The 19,695-nt window shown below is 36.6% G+C and overlaps 3 protein-coding genes across 3 annotated transcripts in view; 1 reads left to right on the forward strand and 2 right to left on the reverse strand.

The window, feature by feature from the left end:
* The window catches only part of LOC105178023, a gene marked incomplete in the record, with an annotated part of 9,837 nt that extends 659 nt beyond the window's left edge, over window positions 1-9,178 (reverse strand). The window contains 11 exon segments of the mRNA XM_011101360.2: window positions 231-307; window positions 509-625; window positions 943-1,049; window positions 1,385-1,454; window positions 2,823-2,929; window positions 3,987-4,080; window positions 5,260-5,350; window positions 5,443-5,535; window positions 5,654-5,964; window positions 8,388-8,717; window positions 8,812-9,178. Coding sequence (XP_011099662.1) covers window positions 231-307; window positions 509-625; window positions 943-1,049; window positions 1,385-1,454; window positions 2,823-2,929; window positions 3,987-4,080; window positions 5,260-5,350; window positions 5,443-5,535; window positions 5,654-5,964; window positions 8,388-8,708 — 1,388 coding nt within the window.
* LOC105178024 (farnesylcysteine lyase) lies at window positions 10,220-15,444 on the reverse strand. Its single transcript, XM_011101361.2, has 5 exons — window positions 14,787-15,444; window positions 14,188-14,361; window positions 11,448-11,807; window positions 11,181-11,353; window positions 10,220-10,857 (listed from the first exon to the last, which is right to left on the reverse strand). Exons 1-5 carry the CDS (start codon window positions 15,297-15,299, stop codon window positions 10,590-10,592), a joined length of 1,488 nt encoding a protein of 495 aa, XP_011099663.1. The 5' UTR covers window positions 15,300-15,444; the 3' UTR covers window positions 10,220-10,589.
* Window positions 16,695-19,695, forward strand: part of LOC105178025 — a gene marked incomplete in the record, with an annotated part of 7,794 nt that continues 4,793 nt past the window's right edge. The window contains 1 exon segment of the mRNA XM_020699075.1: window positions 16,695-19,695. Coding sequence (XP_020554734.1) covers window positions 17,028-19,695 — 2,668 coding nt within the window.

Below are 19,695 nucleotides of genomic sequence, written 5' to 3' on the forward strand. Positions count from 1 at the left end.
TTGCTTCTAATTCAGAGAATGTTCTATATAAGAGGGGAAAATCGAACAGTGCTCATAGAAGTAAAAACTTAGTCCATGATCCAATGAACAACAATACTCACCCTGTGTTTGCCCACTCTCCAACCCAACCAAAGCCATGATGAGCTCTGTCAAACAATCAACAAACGACACTCAGAAGGAGTGTTGGGTGAAAATTGTAAATCTGTTTATCTGAAAGATTTGATTCTTACTTAGCGGTGTTTGTGGCAATAGGAACAAACCAATGCAATGTCTTTTCCATCTCATCTTTGATTTCAGTCACAGAGAGCTGCACAGAAGATTACAGTGATAAAATAGAAGAATTAAATCAAGCACTTGATGTCCAGAGAGTAATTACACGGAAGTATGAATAGAAGCATAAACTCGACAAGAAACATTCTTGTCAACATGGATATTCTGGTCTCAGTTCTTGCTCACAGTCTAGTTCATGTATTTCTGGCTGCTTATAGAAGAAATAAAACAAAAATACCTCCTTCCCAACATGGAAAGACTGCAGTTTTGATCGTAAAGAATCTTTCACATTTGGCGGCAAGCTCTGATACAATGTATCTCTGGAGCTTGAAGGCACAGGACTTGAACGGGCTACCTGATAACACGACAAGAATGTTACAGAAATGCTGATGATATACAAAACACAAATGCAGTTGAAATAATTAGTTTCAATGCATGCAGCATAATGTTCTGAACGCAATTATTCCAAACATTCATGGATCTGAGTCCAATTTCTAAAGCTTCATGTATAATAAGGCATGGAATTGTAATTTGTAAATTATTCCATGATATGAGAATACTGATTGTCCAAGATGAGTTTTGGACAGAAGCCACAAGACCAAATTATGAAGACGGAAGTACTATCAATCACCAATAGTTTCGTTGCCAGTCAGTGCAAAAATATATACTCACAATTGCATCAATCTGCAGAATGATATTAGCATAATGTAGTGCAAGTCCGGCTGGCCCCAGCTTTTGCTGACTCCTGATGATTTGTTCTTCTGGCTTGTCACCTTCCGCTGGTGATCAAATAAGACGATGTGAACATGATAACTACATGAGCATAAATACTAGGAATGTGATTCCCTAAGCTGTGGCCAGCACATTGACAAGAATGTGAAAGATCAATCCAGTGGAAGTTACTTAATGTGCTCTATTCCTCCAATATCTTCACAGCCAAGTGAAAATTGTTGCAATATGCATCAATGAACTAGAATGCTCCATTTAATAGATGAAACGCTATTGAAGTGAAAGAAAATATTTATATAAAGGGCAACTATGCAATTAGCTAATCCAACAAATCAGCAGCCTTGAAGCATACAATCATACAAGTTCCTGTGAGATTGAGTCATACCTGGACTGCCAAAGGTAATGTTTATGTCCTGATTTAGAAACAACACAATGTCCACAAGCTTCTCCATAACCTGTTATCAAGCAATAGACGGGTCTTCATAAAAAGATTCACGCCTAATTTATTAAGCAAAAAGAGACTAAGGATAATACCAAGTGGTAACATGCGATCTAGAGCTATATATACTTGGTTATTTGGTTATATTAATAAGAAAAGATTTCATCCAAATAGTGTAAGAACTGAGAATTTGTTAGTGGAAGTTGAATGTCATATCCATGGTGGTCTAGACATGCTAGTCAGGATGAATTCATTGTTCTAAAACTTTTGTTGGTTGTCCCCTTGCACTCACACCCATACTGAGTGGAACTTTATCAGATGTATAACTATGGAACTTGCTAACTGCAGGTGATACTACTTCATTCCTCAAATCAAAAAGAAACTCAGCCATGTTTAGCTAGATACTTTACCATCCAGAATAAATATCTTAACTTGAGTTTTCGGATTAACTAGAGTTTCAACTCCCTTTTAAATCATTAGTTATATTGAAAGAAAATTCTTGAAAAGTGAAACATCACAACTGTTTATGACGTCAGCAGATTAAAACAATCAAATCCTAACAATGAAGTTTGCCTAAAAAATAAATTTAAAATGTGCTGTTTAAGTCAAAGCTTGGTCACAAGAACTTCAGATAAAAACTACCAAAGCAAAGCATGTGCAGACTAATTCTTCCTATTATTAATCACATATACCAAAAATGACCAGGTAATGGCTAACATGACACAAGACAGTGCATTAACCAGCAACCCATAACTTCTGTTGATAAGCATGGCATGTTACAGGATTCAGAATACAAAGAATGAAAGATAGGACAAAAATTGTCATGCCTGGGATGATCCATGTAAAAGAGCAAAAATAAGTTCTAATATGCACTGTAACTTAGCGCTTCTAAATAGATTCTAAAATATCAAAGATTATGATTAAAATATCAGAAAGCTTTTAGAGATACACATAGATCATTCATTTGCACTTTGGTCATAACAGTATTTTCCCTCCAAGACTATAATGTGTGCTAGAAAGCTGAAAAAAGTGTCAGACATTTAATGTGTTTGTGAACTTAATAAAAGCTCTTTTCACCCTCTTTATTTTATTATTAACGAATTTGAAACTACTTGAAGATAGTTTTTTAAGCTCTTACTGCTCAGACGAGTGTTTTAGATAACCATCTGGGCAAATCGTTTTATGACTATTAAGTATGTTTCTTTAGTTTACGATTTTTTGTGTAGAATTTCCGAGACATTTCTGGAAAGTTTCTAATATTTATTAACTTGAAACATGTGTTAGAAACGAAACTTTAATCCATGATGCGTACACCAGGTGCAAGCGATAACTTGTCCATTAAACTTACAATATTTTCGAGAAAAATAAGCAAAGAGAAAGCTACCTCTTCCATACTTCTGGACCACAATGATTTTTTCTTTAAGTTTTTGACTTGTTTCCTTTGGCTTTTCAATTCCGCAGCCAAAATATTTAGTCTGTTGTCCCTGTCTCCTATAACGAAATAAAACATAGAACATGTTGATCCATCAATCAAACTACTAAAGACAATACATTTTTAGCCATTATATGTTTAGAAATAAGAAGAAAAACCGCATGAATTATGAAAGTCCACAGCTTTGGCCCATGTTAAGATACAAGATTAAGTAAAATGCTTAAACCAATAAATACAAAGATATATCTTTTACATGGAAGAAGCATAAGACAAACTTGAAAATGCTAGATACTACTAGACCTATACTAATCTGATGATAAGAAGACTTATGAACTACCCAAAGTATAATATACACATAGCAGTGTGATAAGATTAAGTTAAAGCTCAATATAATTGTACACCTGAATGAAATTTGATGGCACCATAAGCTGCTTCACATGCTAAGTTAGCGAAATTCTTCGATATTGCCCCATCTGAGTTACTATGGTTTCCAGACAGCCATGGATATGCATCTTTAAAGGTGTTTTCAATCTTCTTTTTTAGGCCACCGGATGTGTATCATTCTTTACTCATCCATTTAAAGAAGTTAATACCAACAACGTCAGCTAAATATACTTCACAAATGGCAGGAAGAACCTTGCCAGATAACGTATACATCACTTATCTATCCCCGTATGAGCTCAGGAATTTTATCAAGCCATAACTAATTGAACTGAGAGATTCTTTTAGTTTCAGAAATAATTGATAGCTTGTGATTGCAAAGCTCTCAGGAGGTGAGGGAAGGACACTCTCTGGATCTGGTATTTTATTAATATAGGACAGCCAACACTAAGGGTCAGAACAATTTAAATTAGATATAACTAGACATGTTTCTTTTTCCAGCTGACTTCTGAGAGAGGAATCTTCGCTGTTGGAAACAAATAACATTATTCTCCATGAGGCTCAGAGCAACCAGGGTAAATTTAAGCTAGGGATGAGAACTAACCCCAAGGCTTTCTAGGTTGGACTATAAAGCAGTGATTTATATCAGGAAATATCATCTAAAATGCACCATGTACTGGAATGAAATATAGAAGATTATTTATGCACCAGAACACATAACAATCAAGTGCTTACCTCTTTGGCCAGCATTGAATCTAAGCACTTCGAGACGCTTAAGCTGATAATCTTGTTCAACTCTGTCCAGTACATGCAGCTCCTGGTATAGCTCCTGCAGAAAACAAAAGGTTGAATATCTTATTTTACAATTCTTTTGGCAGCTATGGAGAAGAATCATGCATATTCATGCATGTACTGGTAACCGTAACCAACAACATATTGCTGTGGCGATAAACAAAAAGACATGCATATTTATGTTGTCAATTATCTCAAGTCACATGCATCCACGCAGGAGAATGACACACGTGCATGATTATGTTATTCAGTCAACAATTGTTGCAAGAAATTATGACCATAGATATTATAATTCTCTTAAAGAGGGATTCCCGTTTTTAGTGTACACGATTATAATAAATATCCAGGTTCGTATGTCGATGACATAAAATGTAAAATTTTAAGACAGTGATATGAGGTTAATGTAAAAGGAAAGGGGAAAAGTTAAAATATTACTAGGCATGAATAATTATGCATATAACGATCAAAGGGTTTTGATTAATTTCTTCAGGGTGTATAAAACATATAAAAATCATGTGAGGAAAATTGCAAGATATAAGACAGTATGTTCTTAGTCAGAAAATGACAGGTGCGACCACCTAAAGAGCACAACACCAGGCGTGGAATTACAGGGGGAAATTAGGATAATACTTAAATATCTTAGCAGAGCAACAATATCAAAAGTAATAACTTTTGGAAGTTCATGATGTGGTTTCGGCAATGCATCACATGGAAATAGCACTTCATGAAGACTACACATTTCCATGGAACTAGAGGCGATGTAATTATGTTGAAGATGTAAAGCATGTATGACATCCTATGTTTTATGTGCTCATCAGTCCTAGTACTACGATTTATAGGGTCTAGATCTACATGAAGAAAGCCAACACCAAGTGCTAGTTCGGAGAAAAGAGGAGCTCTCCGAGCAGCTTACATAGTAACACGCGTTTCTTTAAGGTTTCTAGATTGAAGAAATTACTGATTTATATATATACTCCGACAGACTGACAACCTGGTTTTCGCATACAAGAAATCAAGGATCTTTGACAAATGATCACACAAGATACCACTTCTGGTACGTCACATCAGTTCTTAAGAGTATAGCTGACCTCTTAAATCAAAATTATGATGATGTGCAAACAGAAGAAGCAGGTATCATGAAAAAGAGCAGTGATTTAAAATAGACTGAGAGGCAAAACTGTCGCAAATCATAATGATAACGAGAGGTAATACTAACAGCTGTAAGTTGAACTGAAGTCATCAGTTGCTGCATCACTGACTCTGCTGTTTCCCTCAATTGCTTCTGAGGGGTACGATCTCTGCTACGTCTGAAGAAATAAGATGGAGCCAGCCATTGAAATATTAAGGCTACTCTCTAATATGAAAACACTGATAAAGACATAAAGCTTTAGTAAGTTACTTCTCAAAGAAGCGGTCCAAGTTGTGCCACTGAGGATCTTTACATCGATTCCCAAAGCGGACTACTTCTCCTGAAAAGATTTTCAGCTCCTCCCTTTGTGTATGATAAAAACATCATGTTATCAACTTTTATGGGTAAATATTACAATAACATCATGAGGAACTACAGTGGCTGGCATCATTCAAGTTATTCAAATTTCTAGATTACCAACCTTTTGTCTGCTGCAACAATCCTTAAAAGTTCATCCATGTCTTTTGATATTAATTGTTGAACACCTTCTGCAGGAAGCACCACTTCTTTTAACTGTCTTATGCTTCGCTTTGAGAGTGATTGCATAAGATTTGAACCTTTAACAATTGTATTCGCAACCTCAAATGCTAGAATGGAAAGTTCACTGTTTTTGGTTGTTGCTCCTGAAATAAATCCACCTGTTACAGTAGCCCCAAGTGTGTCCAGAACTTCTGCTGCCCTTTCAAGTCCAGCACTACCGGCTCTGCTTAAAAGAGAGCCTACTTCTGAAACCTGCGAAAATATAAGCTTAATAGGATGAAGCTATGATATTTTACTAGTCCAGTATTCTTCAAACAACTTTCTGGATGCTTGCATCCAAGAGAAATTCTCAACATCAATTTCAAATTATTCTCAAAAGCTTGAGCAATAACTTTGAATTATTACACATTCAACCCAGTACCCTGTAGGAAATCAATAAACTAATTGTTCTTAAAATAAACTCTCCTCTGTTGTATTTAGTTGTCCGCAAGAAACATGGATGAACTATACATGAAATGGAAAAATGTAATTAGTGGATTAGCATGCTGCTTGCAAAATTGTAGGACGAACTCAAAGGCACAATTTGAATGTAATAGAATGCATCACCTACAATGATTTTCTCAGGATTCTATCAGATGAGAAGTTCATTCTTAAAATATGTTACTACTGAACATTGTTTTACTAATCACCAAGAAAGTATATACCTCAGATTCTCTCAAACAATATCAACCAAAGATTCATGCCATAATAACCAGTCAAAGTTACCAAAGATCACCAGAACTAGATGTAGTTGTCTCTGAAGTCAACCTCACATCCTTGTTGCAAACAAAAGGATATATTAGTCTTTCAACAGTTCTATTTAGCTTGAGTAAATGTTGAATCAAATGTTCCAACACAAACAGCACCATTGAACCCACTAACATCCATGTGGTTCTATCCTGAACTTGATCTAATCAATGAAGAGAGCATCTAAAAGTGTATCTGCTGAAAGTAAAAAATATCGAGAAAACCAGGTTACACCTGCCAACAGAAATATGAGATGATACTGATGTATAGATCACATACTCTTTAACCAGGAGAGGAAGAAATAACTGTAAGTTACAAGAATGGGAGCATCCATAAAGATCTGAATTCTATTTAATTCATAATAATCTCTAAGAAAAGGAAAAAGTACCTTATCGTCCATTTTACAAACTAATACTTAGACAGATTAAATAATACCCAAGGAGAATTAGTGAATCAGGAATTAACAGGAATGTGTATACCCTCATTCAAAAAACATTCATCTCATATGCATCAAGTTGACACCAACCAGAAATGCTACTTTCATCCTAGCTGACAATAACCTAGTATAAGAAATGAAGAAACTAGCTCAAATTTCTTGTAAGTGATTGAAGGATAGGAAGCATTTTGGATTTTCCAGAGTTTTCTTCTATGTTCAACAACACAAGTAACAGCCTCTTTGACTTTCTCCAAGTCATATTTGTTCTGATTTACTACAATCAACTGAAACCCTTTCATATAATTTCTATCTTGATTTTGTGTGAGCATCTGTTGCTAGTGCTTTGAGATGTGCATGTGGCCATTCTTGTCTAACAATGTATATATAGTTTCACTCGTAAAAGTAGCTACAAGAACCTAACTAATTAGCAAAACACGTGATGCCTCCCAGGAATATCTAAATTTTGCATATGATTGAAACCCGAAAGAGAAAAAAGAAAGAAAAGAAAGTACATTCAAGTCACTTGCTCCTTTTCTTCCATGTCATACTTATTATCCCTTCCTACTATTTTCAGCAAACCCAGAATCAAAATTTTCATTTTCTACTCATTTGCAACCCTTGCCTGTTCTCTGGACTACTTCATCTCCTCCCAGTCCATCCTCTTAAAGTCTATGAATCTCCTTTTATGATCATAGGCTATCAGATATTAGTATTCACTGCCAAAGATTTCCCCGAAAGGTATCACACAGAACAATGCTAAATGGATAGTCTTCCCTGTGAGGCCATACTTCAACATCTTCTCCTATGTTCTAATAGATAAGCTTAGTCCATCAAGAAACTTCAGAAAAATTGTCTTATTTGTGTAGACTAAGTTGTTACAGCAGACAATGTAAAAGCTATTATGCAAATTATTTGGGGTCATCTCAAAGTTATAGAAACCAAGTAATACAGAAACAGGATAACTAACATTTATGAGATCAATGCACAAAGCATTTAAAACACAATTCTCCACTCACAAGCGACATCAGCACCAAGTCCCATTGTAAATGACAAAAATATCACCTTCTGTTACTAATTATAATCTAGAGAAATGCTTTCTACACTTGCAAATCAGTACACTTTCTTAAACTTAATCAACCCCCGTCATTAAGTGATCCAGAAGATATAAACCACCTAAAATGACAGAATAATTGCCCCATGAGTGATCAGATAAAGTTTTCAACTCCATTCTTTTTCACATGGAGAGGGTGCTTTTGAGTTTCCAGTGAAGAATATCATGCAAAATGCTAAACTTTTATGAATCAAATCTTGGTTAGAACATATACAATCTTCACAGGAACTATTACCACTTGTGTCCCAACAAGGGAGACAACAAGAGCAAACAATTCAATCTGGGACCTCATACCAGACACCAAGGTGTCAGCAAGACAGGATCACACGCTAATATGCCTACCTTAGTGCCCCTCAATGATCTAGACTTCTGGTATGAACTCTTGTTGTACCGCGGAATCCCATCGTAAAACTCATCATCACTGGCATTTTCATACCGGGCCGACAATCTTGGTGATTCTTTAGCTACCATTTGCTTCTCCACAGACACTCTTGGGGATTCTTTACCTACCATATGATTCTCCACAGACTCTTCTACGGTCATCACAACCTTACTGATCTCTTTCTGCACCTGCTGCCTCTGCTGGTATTGTTTCTCCTGGCCTGTGCTTCTGACCGCATAAGGATTTGGTTTTTGAGTCTGCTTTGAACACAGCGCTCCCATGTTTTTCCTCTGTTCCTCACAAAAACCCAAGAATCTTAACTTCAGATGATCATCCAAAACTCAAACTAGAATCGATCAAAAGAAAGACAAAACTACAACTCACCAATTAAGATGAGAATTCTGGGAATGATGGGCCTGTTGACTTGGTAGGTGAAAGTTAGAGAATACTGAGAAAATTGCAGCAAAGTCCAGCCTCCAAGCCTAAGGCCCGCCAATCCAAATGACTTTCATATATCAAGAAAAGAAATACGTAAAATAGTGCTTGCGCTGACGCCTGAGAATACAAGTGATAGTTGTATTAATGGCACCAGACGTTCTTGCTAACTTGCACAAACGATGAAGCACTGCAAGAATTCGTACTGAATTGATTATTTTGCTAGTGTTTTTCGTTTTATCTTCTTCTTATTTTTATTAATTTTCATTTTTAAATGATGGGATTTGACATGTGCTCTCTTTTTGTATTGTACTGTACGATTTGTTGGTAACGAATTAATAAAACTAATGAAAATGGCTAATTGATCAACCAAAAAAAACGATGAAAATGGAAGAAGGTGGCAGGAAAGTAAATGGGCTGCTGGGAGTGGGAGTGGGAGGTGACATTATGCTGCCCACCGGCTTTGACTTTGAACCCGTCAATATTTCAAACTTGGAATACTACCAACGAAATAAAATAATGTAAGGACAGGTAATAAATAATAGTATGCTTACTGAACTCCATTTTACTTTAAAATTTACCACATTCTTGGACTCGGGTTGAGTTGATGTTGTAAAACAGCAGTAACCTTGTTTCTCTTTTTTGGCGGATTTTGAAATAAATGTTTTTCTCTTACAAAGGTTAGGTTGATAGAATATAACACTTGATGATATTTGTAAATGACTTAATTACACATATATCTCTTTTAAAAATATAAAATTATATTTTCTCTAAATAAGTTTTAAAATTACATACATTTCCTCCAGAAATTCAGCATTGCACCTAACACCCTTTTGTCACTATTTAAACGAAAAATACTAAGATTAGCAAAAAGATATATAAATATTCAATTTTACCCCTCATTAATTATTTTTATATGATAATTTTGTACTTATAAAAGAAAAAATATATTAATATTAACCTCATTCCATATATATATATATTTATATATTATTTTATCTCTTTATAAGTATAAAAATTTATAAAAATATTAAATGAGCAACAAAATTAAAATTTGTGTATCTTTTTTTTTTGTTCTATTTTTCGTCCAAACTCTAACGAGAATGTGCGAAGTGTAAATGAAAAATTATTAGAAGAGTTGTCAATGTAATTTCAATTTTTTTTTTTGAGAAAAGTATAATTTTACATATGCAGGAAGGGAGTATTTAACCTTGTTTGTAAATGGTGGAAGTGAAACCCCCAATTATATTAATCTTATTTTACCAACCTATTACAGAGATAAAACTACAAAAATTATTCTAGTCTTATTTCTTCATAGTTTTTTCCTCTCTCTCTTTTCCTTTGCAGCTTTGATAAGTTTTTCAGCCAAAGATCAAGCCATGTTTAGCTTGGTTGACAATTATTTTCTTCGCAATCTGTCCATATTTCACAACCTGGAAATACATGAAGCATGCCAATAGTTTGATTCTCAAGTACGCTAAATCATACCAGAAATGCAACCATACAAACCTCACGACTCATGGGTAAACGATTGTGCAAAATTATCCCAAGGAGTCTATCTAGATTCGTATCTATGCAGCGTGACTCTTCCAGATTCTGGACATTCTTTGGACACAATATCTCCGACCATGAGTTCTCATTACACACCTTATGTACGCATCCACATTGATACATCACACTTTCAGTTGGCAGGTAAACTCAACGGGCAGCAAAAACAAGATTTCAACTTACAATTCTACATGTAATCTGGAAGAATCACTGCTGAAGCTCTTCAAGTTAGTCGAGCTGTAGTATACTTGCTGGGATAGTCTTGAAAGGATCAGCCTTGCTATGTTCTCCGCCGCAACAGCACTCGTTTCCATGGTGCTAGCTGCGTTCTCAAAAGCATTGACATAGTATAGATGATTACCATCCAAAATAAAGGGAGCGTATGTCTCAGGGGCCTGGTAATGAGGATAAGCAGCCCAGTTGATTTTGATTGTCTCCACTCTCACACTGCAAAAAGCAAGAGGAGAAAAAGAAAACAACGAAAGTCGTTGAGAGCTTGAAATTATACTAGCTGTAAGACAAAGCACGGTAATTTGGTAAAGAAATTGCAACTTAACAATTTGTCTAGTAACGACGTGGGTCTAACCAATAACCTGGTTGAATACTTATCCAATTCATATGAGACTAAAACCAGCAAGAATTAACAATGACAGAGCCTAAGGGAAGAGAGAACCAACACGGGATATTCTATGTTTACAGAAAAAATTGGACTATATACACCACATATCGGTTAAGCAAATGTATTATAAATAAACTGATTTGAATAGTACCTGAAGATGACATCCAGTAAGGCGTCTGCCAGAGGTTCACGTGAGAATATCTTGTAGGTCATATCTTTCTCATGTTCCTTAAGAATGCTGATGCTTGAGAATGGTACATCGGCAGTCTCTGTGGTGCCCACCAGTTCAGGGATATCCGATAATGAACCCAGACCAAAGTATGCCTGAGCATAACAAATTCTTAATATTTAAATACGAGAAACATCACGAGGACCAGCTCAGAACAAGGTATTTGTTAAAGATATATAATATACTCACAGGATTTAATAGGCCTCTAACGAAAGTTGCATGTGTATGCTGTAATTTTCTTGGAGGTAGTGATATTGCAGGATTGAAAAGAATATTTAGTTCGTCCAAGGGTGTAGCCACCACAGCGACTTGGCAATTGTAACTTTTTCCCTTTGTGGAGTTCAGCTCATAAACATCTCCCAGGTAAGAGATAGATTCTATTTCTTCATGAAGGTGCAAGACAACTTCTGAACGGTTGATTAATCCTGCGGCCATCTGCCAATTCCCTCCTTCAACCGACCATAAACCACCTCCAGATCCAGCCAAGGAAACTGCACCAGCAAGTCCACTTATGTTAACACTCTGACCATAATTTATTCTTGTGATGACCTGCACAAGCACGAAAGTTTTAACATTTATCTGAAAATTAAAGTCAATATTTTGAGCTAAAGGCAGTTGCTGTTTGACGGATAGCTGGCTCCTAGCAGTTTCATGCATGAGCAAATCAGACATTCAAAGAGAATAAGAGATGATCATTTGTGCATGCGGGAAGGTTTTAAAAGTTTCTTTTAGGACCAGTGCTATTAAAAGAATCTGCCTCTCTCTCCCTCTTTCCTTTATTGCAAAGCTTGTGCATGGGATTTTTATGGTGAATATGTAAAACAATGAGCAAGAAATGACAAAGTATGAGTATGCAATACAAAGAAGCTCAAGGTCTTTCCAGGATTGCTTTTGGAAATTAGACCTGAAAGGGAGAAATGTTTCAGCATAGTTTAAAAGATGCATCTGACAAGACATGTGGATCTATAGGCAGAAAAACCATATGTTCTGTCCAAGTATCAACTTTTAGTTACTTCTCACTGAGTCCATTATTTGCTTAGAAAACTATCCACATTTTTTAAAATTGGACAGCAGTTCTGCAAGATGTGGCAAACAAAATATCTTAGTTTTTGTCAACATGTTGGGAAGCATCAAACAAGTATCTTACTTCTGAACTCCCTCGTTCTGTGTTCATTAGCTAGTTATCTCAGTTTTCTGAGGTTTAACGGATCCCAAGTCTACTAAGGCTTGTAATAAACAAAGACAAAAAAGTTTATGTAACTTCATCATGCTATTAACTTTGATGCTGTTGAAATTTCATTTTTTATTGGGAGCGAATGTTGGGGCTATAGGACAGCTAACTTCTAGCTATGTCTCATGCATCTTATAGTCCATGCACCTCGTAGCCCCATGTCAACAGATTGGGCCATACGATAGTCACCAGAAGAAAAATAAAGATTCAGTCACCATAATTGGACTTTGGAGTAAATGATGCAAGCATCATATAGTATAAATGTGTATTTCCATTATTCTACTTGAAAGAAGATGCGGGCGCTAAATAACTTATTGAGAGTGACACTAGAAATATCAAAAGTTATAGCAACCATCATATAAATGATATCATGCAACACAATCTTACTTTGTTCCTTTGCTAGTTGTTAGAGATGGATCTTCAGCTTCAAACACAGTAAAGGAAGCTTACTAATACTTCAGCTCTTGAATAAGCAATCATTGGAATCACAGGTTATCTGCAGAAACATCTGCATAGTAATCAAGACGCATTTCTCAATCTCAAGGACATGCTCTATAGACTAGACAGCTTTTTCTATCAATGGCCCCATGCAGCAAGAGCTACATAACTTTTGACTAATACACAAAGAAACTAATTCCTGCAACTCACTGCGCATAACTCAGTGACCTGTTACCCTAGATCAATGGAAGAGTCTTTCCACATATTCTTCAGGATGAAAGAAATGAGACATGCCCAAAACAATGCTTGCCTATATACAAACAATTAAACAATATCAACTGGAGGAAAATCCAACTAATCCCTCTGCTAAGCCGGTGTAATATGATCTTCGCCCTTCATGTTTATATCTGTCTTCATTTCTTGAAATTTAGCTCTGAACTATTGTTCATTTTTGGCAAATTCCTTGGCTTATAAATACTAAACACACTCTATCACACGCCATTAAATAACAAAAAGTGATTATTTTAATAGAACATCTTACATTGATGAACCACCAGAAACTTTTCTTGATTGCAATTACTTGAGGAATCGTTATAGCAGAATAAAGGGAAAAATGTATCAAACCATAAGGAAATGTTTAGACATTGGGAATTATATGATCTAATTTTAAGATAATAAATTGGGCAAGTGTTGTTAAAATGACACTTGTATACTGTTTACACCGTTGGAAGTGCCAAACGAGGAGGCCCAAAGTGCTGCCAAATCCCATAAAAGCAAAGAGTCTGAAAAGTTATATACTATAGAAGCTTGAATATGCCTGAACATTGTAAAGCAACAACATTCAACAATAATGCATCATCCACTCAATAATTTGGATCCACAATGCTATTCTATGAACAGATGTGATCATATTGTGGAAGAGTACATGCTACATTAGTCGAGATAGAATTAAGATCATAATAACAGAAATAGCTATTAATGTTAAGAAAGTCAATAGAAAAGAAAAAAACAAAGTTAGAGCTGCAAAAATGATGATATGTGCATACATAAGAAGTACACTCGTGCACAAATAAAGGCACGGCCAAATAGAAGCAGGAGCAGATCACAAGACGTTCAGGTCGTGCCCACTAATTGTTCATAATTTTCAATGTTTTAGAGAAAAGAAAAGGTAATATAAACAGAGTAAAGCAATAAATATGACAAATTGACAGCAAATGAATATGAAATAGCAAGTATAATACGAGAGAAATAATATCTCACAGTGACAAGCTCTTGGATGAGTATAGGAGACAGTCCCACGTTCACCAATTCCTCTCCTAACGTCCTTGTCGTCAGATTGTATAGTCCAGCCCATTTAAGCATCCCCTCCACACTCTCAAACACAGGTCGGGATTCAAAACCTTCATAATACCTCAAAAACTTGTTGACTGTTGCCTACAATCATACATATAACACGAAATCTGTGAGCTGATCGTATCATCATAGGATACTGCATATCACCACAGCAAAGTAACAAGTTTAAACATCCGCAGGGAGGTTAGATGCTCACCCTATGAGAGTTGCATATATCCACACACATCATATGTTACATATACAATTGGCAAATCATTTGTATGAATTCGTAAACCATGAGCAAACGACAATGAAATTATGCATTTACGGCTGCAGGAAGAACATCATTAACTTCATGAACGGCATCTATAATTATTCACATCATATCAAGAGAGAGACAGAGCAAAATACATAAACATTTTACTCCAAAAAGTGCTGAAAGGGCCAAATTTCACTCATACAATAGCTGTTATATTCTGAAGATGGATAACACAAGAACCAAGAAACCCAAAAAATCGGCTGAGTACCTCAACGAAGCTACTCATCCGCAAGAGAGAAAAGACACCGTATCTCAACAACATCACAATCGAATTAGCAATGGCCACGAAGCGCTGGACAATAGGCAGCTTGGAACTCGAATTCAGGGTCTTGTAAACGAACTTATGGCCATCCCAAATACCCAAAGAGAGAGAATCATCAGCGTGCTTGGGTTGTTTCACCCGGAGGTTGAGATACTTGGTGTAATTCAAGGCGTGGTAGTTCTTGGGGTGGAGAATGGAGGCGCCGGACTCGAAAGTCTCGCCGGCAATGGTGACGGTTGCCATGCGGCCTCCGACGACGCCATGTCGCTCGAAGATTGTGATCTGGCCGATTGTCTGCGGGTCGGAGTAGCGGCGTAGGAAATGGGCGACGGAGGCGCCGCCGATTCCGCTGCCGATTATGCAAACGGTGTGCGAGTGTGAGTGTGAGTTTGCGTGTAATGACTTCAATAAGAGTAGGATGGTACAGAAGACGAGCGGTGTCTGAGGATTCTTGTTCATTGCTTCTTGATGTTTGTACCAAACTTGAGCAACTGAATCAGAATGTTATATGTGTGGAGTTTGGGCATCAGATGTTATGACAGTGCTGTGTTTCGTGTTTCGTGTTTCTGTGTTCGTCAATTTCGGGTATGATGATAGCAATAGCATAAGCAGCTGCTTGACTTTCTGCGAGGTAAATTACACTTTTAGTGCCTATATTTTGGGTCAAAATTGATTTTGATCTTTAAACATTTCAAAATATAATTTTAGTCACTGATTTTTATATATTATTATGATTTTGGTCCAATAATTACAATATTATTTAAAAATATTAAGGAGGGAACAGACAGACCAATAATAATTTATAAAGATTATGAATTAAAATCGTGCATCAAAAAGTTTAAAAATCAAAATCTTGATTATAAAACTTAGGGTTAAAACCATATCTCGAAAAAGTATATTAATCAAAATCGATTTTGACCAAAGTATATGAATTGAAAGTGTAATTTACCCACTTTCTGTATAGTTTTTGTCTCATAAAATTACTGTGTGTAAAAGATAAGATTTCTTATTCTTATTTTATTAGAAATTTTTATTTTTACTGTGCTAGTAACTTCTTTACCTTTTGGATCGCGCAGCATTCATGTTACTTCTTTTATTATTTAGTTAACTTGAGTGGGATAATCCCATTTAGGATTAACGTTACCTATATTTTTATAAATTTTATTTTTTCAAAGTACCAAATTACTGAAACACAACGTTCTTTTCTTCATGTTGGGGTTGCACTATCTCATTAGTCTTCTTTGTAATCTCCATCATAACTGGTGTTTTAGCTCGTTTTTCTTACAAAATGTTGAATTCAAATCTCTTTATGACCTTTTGAAAATAGTAAGTTAGTGTCTTTATATAAGTTTATTTAATCTTTAATAGGTATAAATGCCTTCCATCCACAAGCTAGGGATGAAGGGATTTCCATCATCTTACTCTTTGGCGCAGTTCGATAAGTTTGTAATACTTCAAGTATTTTATTAACCTAGTTAAATTTGATTGTACCAAATTCTGCCCTCAAATTTTGAATATGATTTATGGGTCTAAATTATGGATTATTATTTAAGTTTCGCCTCTTTTGATGATTTACGAGGTGCTTGTTCTAAGTGCTTGCAATATATTGATTTAAGGTGTATATAGAGACATATCCTATATTAACGTCAATCTCATAACTATTTAAAAAATTATTAAAATTTTAAAAATAAATTAACAATTCTTTACTTTTCTTAAATTCAATTCATTGTCCTAAAGGAACTCCAATTTTCATTTATGTGTTAATAAATAGGATTATGATTGAGAAATAATAATTAACTAAAAAATACAACAAAAGCCTTTTTTTTATTGGATGAGTAAGATGAAAATAAAAAACCAGGCAAGAAAGTCCAATCTTTAGCGCCTCTTTCTCCAAATTGAAGTAAACCTAAACCCCCTCAGCAATCAGCATCCAATGCCAATTCTTTGCACAAAACCTACCACTACTCCACCACGCCACATACTACTTCCAATCGCGTATCACTTTCTCTTCTTTGCTGCACGGAGTACTGATTTATTGACATTTAACTGAATATGGAGCTGATGGGTGGCAGAGAACAATCTTGTGTGGTTTAAGGGAGTCTTCGTAGTCCCGCCGGGAGTTGGATTCCGCATCGCCCGCTCGCCACCGTGGCCACGTCTGAAATTTGACATCCGCCGCTGCCACCAATGGAGTTCACGGCGGAGTGGAAGTCCCTCTGGCCCATATCCTCCACCTTCTCAGCGCCGCTCCTCATCCCAAACAAAAACCCGGATACTCCCTTTGGCCCTCTAATATTTAACCCAAAACCCAACTCCTCAACAACTCTCCTCCAGTCGTCCTCCCTCTCACCTCGCCTTCCGCCGCCGTATCCTCAGCTCTCCCTCCCCCGGTTCCTCCAGAATCACAGTTCTGTACCTTCCTCTGCCTCCTCCTTTTGTTCTCTTCTCGGCTCCCAGCTCCCTGACTACTCTTCCTACTTTCATGGTTTCAAATCTCTTCAATTGCTTCAAATCCCGGATAAAAATTTGATTGTTGTGTTCTTCCCAACCGGGGAGAACTCTGATCATGTGGGTTTTTCTTTACTTTCAGTAAAAGATGGGATTTTGGGTGTTCATTCACAAAAGGACAGTTTGTTCCAACTAGCGAAAGAGGGTAATGTGAATCGCCAACGAATCACACGGTTACTGGTCAACCCCGTTGATGCTTTATGCAGCAATGAGAATGGACATGACATTTTTGGAGATGTAGGTACCATTAACAAGTGTAAGAATGTTGCTGTTGTTGTTGCTTTTTTGATGGTCTGTACTGATTATTCTGTTAATTGGTATAGAGTTGGACTTAATACTCTCTGTAAAGAAAATGAGGTTTCTATTTGTTTGGATTATCTGGGGTGTGCCAACCCTAAGACGTTAAAGGGTAATGCAGTGATGAGTGCATGTTGGAGTCCACATTTGAAGGAAGAGTGCTTAGTTTTGTTGGAAAATGGTGACTTGTTGTTGTTTGATGTAAACTATTCTTGTGGTAAAAAAGGTAAACTGATGTCCTTGTTTAGTGGAAATAATAGAGTAATCAATAAAAAGATGCAGGTGTCATTGAATGACAAGTTGGCATTGGACGAGAAAAATGGTTATCAAGGGCCACAGTGGGTTGGATGTGAGTTTAGTTGGCATCCTAGGTTAGTTATTGCTTCTCATTGCAGTGAGGTATTCTTGGTTGATATGAGGTCTGCTGGGGATTGTAACGTTTCTTGTTTGCTGAAGCTTGAAATGTTGTCTATTGGCAAAAATGATGGTTTTCAGGCGCTCGCAAGGGCGAATTCTGATGTGTTCTCCTTTACTGTGGCTACGAGATTCCTGCTACTTCTTTGTGATATACGGAAACCATTGATGCCGGTGTTGCGGTGGTCACATGGGCTTCGAAATCCACGATATATGACCGTCTTCAAATTGTCAGAGTTGCGAGTAAATGTAGAAGACACTAAATACAAGTGGGCTTCAGAGTCGGGCTACTGCATTTTGCTGGGATCTTTTTGGGATGGTGAGTTCAGTCTTTTCTGTTATGGCCCTGATGATAATGGAAAAGGATCTGTTTCTTCTGAAATTTCGAAGTTCTGCAACTCATATTATGCTTGGGGACTCCCCTCGGCGCTTTCATTGTCACCATCTGATTGTAACAGTGGTAGTTGTCTTCTGAGAGAGGAGTTATCTAAAACATCCCTACCAGTCTGGATTGACTGGAGGCAGAAGAAACAGTTAATTTTGGGGTTTGGCATTCTCGAGCCTGATATTTCTGCACAGTTGTCCTCACCTGATAGTTTTGGTGGGTTTGTAATGATAAGGTTAACATCTTCGGGTAAGATAGAAGCACAACACTACCTTGCAGCATGGGAATATGAAAAATTTCCGGAAGTAAGTCGCAAGAGGAAAAGTGTTTATTTGGAGGAAAATCTTCTATATAATTGCAATAATTTAGAATATGAAGGGGTAAAGAAATTTCAGCACCTGAAGTTTGATTTTCTTAATGCCTATTTAGAAGATAAGCTAGCTGCATATGTTGTCAAAAGAACAGAAAATAGGAAAGAGAGGGACAAAGATGCCCAGAAAAAGTATTTTGTTAAGTCAGCATCTAATTTTCATCAAGAAATATGTCACAGGCTGAAGGCTTTTGGGCTTCCTGGAGTTAGATCGTCACTACCAGTTCCTGATGTGTTGAAAGATGTCAATTTGCCAACCAGCATACATGAGATTGCTTTAAGGAGTACTTTTGCTGCTTTACCGACAAATATGTTGCAATTGGCATTCTCCACCTACTCAGATTTCAATGAGGATCTTGAGAACCACAATGAACCGTTGGAATTCCTGGATCTTCCTGACCAACTCCAAGTAATGCCGTTTCCTTTTCGAAAGCCATCGTACCGGAGCAATAAATGGTCCAGTAAAGTTAGACCATCTGATACCCTTGTAGGTCCAGTTCTCCCTCCTCATTTTATGACTATCCTTCATAAACTTTACCTGGAAGGACTCAAAGAGGAAAGAGAGCTCTACCTGGAAAACTCAGAAGGATTTTCGGCTCATTCTTTGTTCAAAATTCAATGTGATAAAGTTGTGGAGCTTGTTGAGGAGCAAGTTTTGGGTTCTGACTCCAAGTCTCAGGATGATGATTTTGTTTCTCTTGGTGATGATACAGAAGATATGAGCTATGGGACTCAAAAAGTGAAGTTCTCTTATCATAGACCATCATCGTTGTTGGAAAATCCCTCCAGTGTGGCCTTGCCTAAACCTGGATATGAGAACCACGCATTATCAACCCATGTTTTTAGGAGAAGCCAAGACCATGCATCTGATCTCGGTGCAG

This window comes from Sesamum indicum, linkage group LG15 (genome assembly GCF_000512975.1).
Source record: "Sesamum indicum cultivar Zhongzhi No. 13 linkage group LG15, S_indicum_v1.0, whole genome shotgun sequence".
NCBI classification, from domain to species: domain Eukaryota; kingdom Viridiplantae; phylum Streptophyta; class Magnoliopsida; order Lamiales; family Pedaliaceae; genus Sesamum; species Sesamum indicum.

Excerpts from the sequence above, each read along its gene's own strand:
- LOC105178024 (XM_011101361.2), bottom strand. The coding sequence starts at position 15,299 with ATGAACAAGAATCCTCAGACACCGCTCGTCTTCTGTACCATCCTACTC. Across the intron at positions 14,362-14,786 it reads GGATGAGTAGCTTCGTTGAG|GCAACAGTCAACAAGTTTTT; the intron begins GTACTCAGCCGA and ends GTATGATTGTAG. Across the intron at positions 11,808-14,187 it reads TCATCCAAGAGCTTGTCACT|GTCATCACAAGAATAAATTA; the intron begins GTGAGATATTAT and ends GTGCTTGTGCAG.